At 34.4% G+C, this 6,114-nt stretch overlaps 1 protein-coding gene across 1 annotated transcript; it reads left to right on the forward strand.

The window, feature by feature from the left end:
- Positions 7-2,718, forward strand: LOC104742198 (ribosomal RNA small subunit methyltransferase I-like). The gene is made up of 9 exons (XM_010463169.2): positions 7-168; positions 269-336; positions 423-519; positions 630-758; positions 879-987; positions 1,088-1,232; positions 1,967-2,009; positions 2,095-2,268; positions 2,359-2,718. The coding sequence occupies exons 1-9, from the start codon at positions 16-18 to the stop codon at positions 2,479-2,481; spliced, it is 1,041 nt and encodes a 346-aa protein (XP_010461471.1). The 5' UTR covers positions 7-15; the 3' UTR covers positions 2,482-2,718.

The raw sequence follows: 6,114 nt of genomic DNA on the forward strand, positions 1-6,114 counted from the left end.
AGACTGTGAGCGGGAATGGCGAGACTTTGTCTTCCTTGTGCTTCCCTTCGTTTCTATTCTCCTCTTTCTCTTCTCTTCCGTTCACCGATTCTCTCCAGAACCGCCGCAATTTCATTTTGTTCGTCATCGGAGTTCGCCGACTCTGTAGCCAAGGATGATTCAAAACGCGTAAAATTTCACTCATCTCTTTGTTTCTTGATCAAATTCGATTAGCTTTTTTTTGAGTTATTCCATTTTCTGACTATAAATCTATCTCCTTTCCTTTCAGGGTCCTCTCAAACCTGGGCTTTACCTCGTCGGGACTCCAATCGGAAACCTCGAAGATATCACTTTACGGTACTCTTTCAATTTCTAAGGCTTTTGCATTATTTTGTAAATGTGGTTTCTAATTCTTGAATCAATTTGTTTGGGACGATGGTTAGTGCGATTCGTGTATTGAGGTCTGCGGATGTGATACTCTCTGAGGACACTAGACACTCTGGGAAGTTGCTTCAGTATTACAATATTAAAGCTCAGCTTGTAAGTTGCTTCTATATATTGGAATGGAAGTAGTCTGCCTCTTTTGGTGGTGGTTTTTTTTGTTTTTTATCAATGTGATGTTATTGAATTTATGAGGTTTAGGTTTGTAGCTTAGTTATCACAAGTTCAACGAGGCCCAAAGAGAGCAGGCAGTGTTGACACGGTTGAAACAAGGTGAGATTGTTGCTCTTATCAGCGATGCAGGGACACCTGGCATTAGTGATCCTGGTACTCAACTTGTGAGTGTGCTTCATTTTCTCTCTCTATATAGTCAGCTTGCTGGATTAATAAACTAGTGTCTATTGATCTTTCATTTAAATGGAAAATATGAGAAAACATTTGTTATCATCTTCTCTCAGGCAAAAATATGTGTGAAAGAAAATATAGATGTGATACCAATCCCTGGGGCTTGTGCTGTGGTTTCTGCTCTTTCTGCCTCTGGTTTGGAGACAGATGAGTTCACATTCGGTAAATTCTCCCATCTTATACTTTGTGTCCTCTCAGTCTCAGCCATCTTGGTCAAGCTGATATAATGTTTTTAATTTTCGAACAACTTTGGTTTTTACAGTTGGATTTCTTCCGAAGCATTCTGGAACAAGGAAGGACAGGCTGGTAGTTTCATCAAATGAGACAAGAACACAGATCTTTTATGTTCCACCTCATAAGTTGTCACAGTTTCTTGAAGAAACAACTCCTTACTTTGGTGAATCAAGGTTTGTTGTATGTTTCAAGCGAGTTATTGTAACATGTGCTGAATGAATTGATACCAATGCGTATCCACTTTGTTTTCTCTCTTTTTCCTTAGTCCTTATTGTTGATTGATACCTAATGATATAAGGGGGAGGTATTGGTTTAGGATTTAGAAAGAATTTTAATGACTTTATGTTCTTGCTGATTGTTAGAATCATAGAAAATTGAAAGTTAAAAATGAAGGATTCTAAGAGATTGTTTAGGAAGTTTTTTAAAATCTTGATGATTTGTTTTTTCTAATCTTGTAAAATCTTTCTATTTGATGAAAGAGTTTTCATGACTTTTGTTATGAAGGAAATGATATAAAATCCTAAACCAATAACATAAAATTTGAATTCATTAACAATCCAAGATTCTTTTGTTTTACTTGAATAACATAAAACTTTTAATGACTTTATAAAACTCTTAATCCAATAACACTAGATTTATCAAGATTTTAGATAACTTTTTATAAATCCACAACCAATAACACCAAATTTTTAAAGAGTTTTTAAAAGTCATGATTGAATAACAACATATTTTACCTAACTTTTAAAGTCATTAAAATTCTTTCTAAATCCTAAACCAATACCTCCCCCACTCTCTCAATACAATTATCGATCACCAAGGAAATGAGGCGATACTTTTTCATCTGCTACTGTTAGGAGTTAGGAGCCAGTCCTATATGCCTGGTCCTGATATATATTTTGTGTTGCAGGAAATGTGTAATAGCTCGGGAGATTACAAAGCTGCATGAAGAGGTAACATCTTTTATCACTCTATATGTGTGCATAATAAACCGTTTTGTAATATAACTCACTGATGAGAGATACCTCCTATTAATAGTTTTGGAGGGGTTCGATAGGGGAAGCCAAGCAAGAGTTTCTGAGTCGCCAACCAAAAGGAGAAATCACGCTTTTGATTGAAGGCAAAGAAGAAACCAAAGCTGAAAATCCAACGGATTCTCAACTTGAAGAAGAGTTAAGAGGGCTGATCTCTGATGGACATAGCCTTTCCACGGTAAACCATTTTGATTTGAGAACTTTCCTTTAACTAAGCTTACAAAACACACAGTATTTGATTATAGACATGTTTTCAAACTTCTATCAGGCGGTGAAAATGGTGGCGGAAAGAACATCAATGAGAAAGAAAGAGGTATATTCGCTGGCATTGAAGAAATTTGGTATTGGTAAGCAGATTCATGTAGAAGATGAAGCTGATGAGAGTAAATGAGACGTCATTGCCATTTATTTTGTTGCGTTAAATGGATTCTGTTTATGATCCCAATTCTCAATAGTTAGTTCCTTGAGATTTTTTTAAGTAACTCACTTGTTTAGGTCTTTGGATCTCAAGAGATCAAAGCTTGTTTCCCAGTTTTCATATGGACCTCTCTGTTTTGTAGGAAAAGAATTTGGATCTGTTAAAGATAGCAAACCCATAACCATAAACTCCATATATTTTTTTCTTATGCGTAGAGTATTTTTTTTTTTTTTTGGTTTACAGAGAGACATGCCCCATAAGTTTATGTATTGAATGCAATCAAGTTTTTATTTGTGAAATTTTCAAAAAGCCTAAAAAGAGAAAGTATATATTTTGCAACAAAAAAACAAAAAAAAGACATAATAAGACAGGTTGGAAAGAGTCGTAAAACTGCTTAATTAATGCCTAGCAAACGGAGAAAAGTAAAAACAAAACATGAGATTTTCATGTGTATAGGGAAGCTAATCGTCTAGCGGATGGATTAGGGAACTATGCATCTTCTTTACCTCTTGGTTTTCATATTGTTTCTGTGGCTCCACATGTTCTTGAGCCTGTTTTACTAGATGATGTCCATGGTGTTAAGAGCCATCAAGAAACTCAAATGTAATTTGTTTACGTTTCTTTTAATAAATTCTAGTCATTCACCCCAAAAAAATTCATGAGATTTTCATACCTAAAAAAAATGACATGAGATGATGGGTCATTTCAATCCGACAGCAATAGACATGAGATGTATTGGTTCTACATATAATATAATGTGATATGATAGTTTATCACTAAAAAAAAAAAATTCTAAAAATACCACATTTAAGTTTTTTTTCCAAAAATGCCACATAATTTTTTTTTCCAAAATTATCACAAACACAAAAAAAATATTTTTAAGAATGTAAATTTTTTTTTTTAGGTTTGGGTTGTCACATTTAGTTTTAGGATATAGTTTTTAGGGGTAGGGTTTAGTATTTAAAATTTAGAAACTAGTTTTTAGTATGAGAACTTTAGTTCAATTATGTAGTATTTTTGGAAAAAAAATATATTTTAGTGGTATTTTGGGGAAAAAAACTAAATTGTGATATTTTTGGAACAAAAACCTATTTTAATGGTATTTATGACAATTGTCTTTTAAGAATGGGATCGATCCCATAATTTAATACTTTAATCGAGTCATTGACATTGTAATTTTCTAATTAAAAAATTGCAAGTTCGTATATTGGAGAAGGTAGATATTAACTTATTCGTTAACAGCATTCTCAAAACATTTATTTTTTATTTTTATTTTTCGTCGAAAAAGTATTATATTGAATTAATCAATGTTAGAATGATACATGGTTGAAATTAGCCAAGGAGGCTTGTTTACAGAACTAGAATAAAAGTCTAAATGACTACATCCGAATTTTGCTAAAACATGAGCTGAGCGGTTGCATGAGCATCGTACGAAGTCAAATCTTGATTCCTTGAACTTTGTTGCCCAAAAAACTATGTCCATGCAAATACTTTGAATAGCTACATTAGTCGATCTTCCATTAATGTTGTTAATGAGATCAATGGAAGATCTCAAAACATTTATTTATACAAGAATTTTTATTTTAAAAATCATTAGGCCTTTGTCAAAAGGTAATAGAGAATTGATGTTCATATATTTTACCCTGTTTTCCCTTAGCATATTCACATCTTTTGCATGATTTTCTATCTCATTTGTCCATTAATGTGTAGCTTTAGAACTGTTTATGCATTAGAGTAGATTTGCATTGCATTTGCATAGTTTCTTGCATAAACAGGTGATTTTGGATCCTAAGTAGCATGGAAGTGATGCTGAGGAAGATTGGAGCTGTCAAGAGAAGGAAACAAGGGGTTTGGAGTTGAAGAATCAAGGTCCGGAAGTCCACTCGACCACCCACTCGACCAGACACTCGACCATGTGCGGAGAATGACTCGACCGGATGGGAGAAGCAGAAGAAGAGGCCACTCGACCAGCACTCGACCGAGCCGCCCACCTATTTTGTCTTTTAGCATTTCTAGGGCTTCCCTTCCTTTTCTTATAAAAAGCCTTGTACTCCACAAAGAAAGNCGTATATTGGAGAAGGTAGATATTAACTTATTCGTTAACAGCATTCTCAAAACATTTATTTTTTATTTTTATTTTTCGTCGAAAAAGTATTATATTGAATTAATCAATGTTAGAATGATACATGGTTGAAATTAGCCAAGGAGGCTTGTTTACAGAACTAGAATAAAAGTCTAAATGACTACATCCGAATTTTGCTAAAACATGAGCTGAGCGGTTGCATGAGCATCGTACGAAGTCAAATCTTGATTCCTTGAACTTTGTTGCCCAAAAAACTATGTCCATGCAAATACTTTGAATAGCTACATTAGTCGATCTTCCATTAATGTTGTTAATGAGATCAATGGAAGATCTCAAAACATTTATTTATACAAGAATTTTTATTTTAAAAATCATTAGGCCTTTGTCAAAAGGTAATAGAGAATTGATGTTCATATATTTTACCCTGTTTTCCCTTAGCATATTCACATCTTTTGCATGATTTTCTATCTCATTTGTCCATTAATGTGTAGCTTTAGAACTGTTTATGCATTAGAGTAGATTTGCATTGCATTTGCATAGTTTCTTGCATAAACAGGTGATTTTGGATCCTAAGTAGCATGGAAGTGATGCTGAGGAAGATTGGAGCTGTCAAGAGAAGGAAACAAGGGGTTTGGAGTTGAAGAATCAAGGTCCGGAAGTCCACTCGACCACCCACTCGACCAGACACTCGACCATGTGCGGAGAATGACTCGACCGGATGGGAGAAGCAGAAGAAGAGGCCACTCGACCAGCACTCGACCGAGCCGCCCACCTATTTTGTCTTTTAGCATTTCTAGGGCTTCCCTTCCTTTTCTTATAAAAAGCCTTGTACTCCACAAAGAAAGAGACTTTTTAGAGTACAATTTTAGACCTAGTAGTTACCTTTTTGGGGAATTATTCTTTTTTTGCTTTTTATTGCTTAGATCGTTTAGCCACTTTTGTTTATTTTAAGAAATCTTTGATACTTGTTGGTTCCATAACTTTCAAAGTATTAAGAATTTGAGTTTGATTTCTTCTTCAATATTGTAGATCTTCATCTCATCTTTCTAATCATGCAAGTTTCATTGATTTCTGGGTTTATGACTTTGTTCATCATGTTTTGTGATTGTGAGTAGTGGCTTAGGATCTTGAGGATGGATTAGGGTGGATAAAGGTTATGGTTGTTTGGATTGATCAAGGTTGATTGCTTAATATCTCTTCTGGGTTAGATATGCTCTATGTTATTCTTATACTGAGAGGATAAGGGTAGATCTTAAGCATTTTAGCATCATACCAATGCCTAAGTTGCTAGATAAGGCTAATGGTAGAGATTATCATGAAGCATGCTAAGAGATTAGATGTTTTGTTGATTTTTGACATTGATGATCTGGTTGTTTAATGCCTGCTTTGATATGTAATAGCTAGTGAGAACTAGGTCTAAGAAGTATCTTGGCTTGATTGTTATTGTCATGAGAATGGATTAACATGTATTAGAAGATCATCGTCTAGAGATAGCTCATTGTTGATTGAGGTTTGTTGACCAA

Source organism: Camelina sativa, chromosome 14 (assembly GCF_000633955.1).
Source record: "Camelina sativa cultivar DH55 chromosome 14, Cs, whole genome shotgun sequence".
NCBI classification, from domain to species: Eukaryota; Viridiplantae; Streptophyta; class Magnoliopsida; order Brassicales; family Brassicaceae; genus Camelina; species Camelina sativa.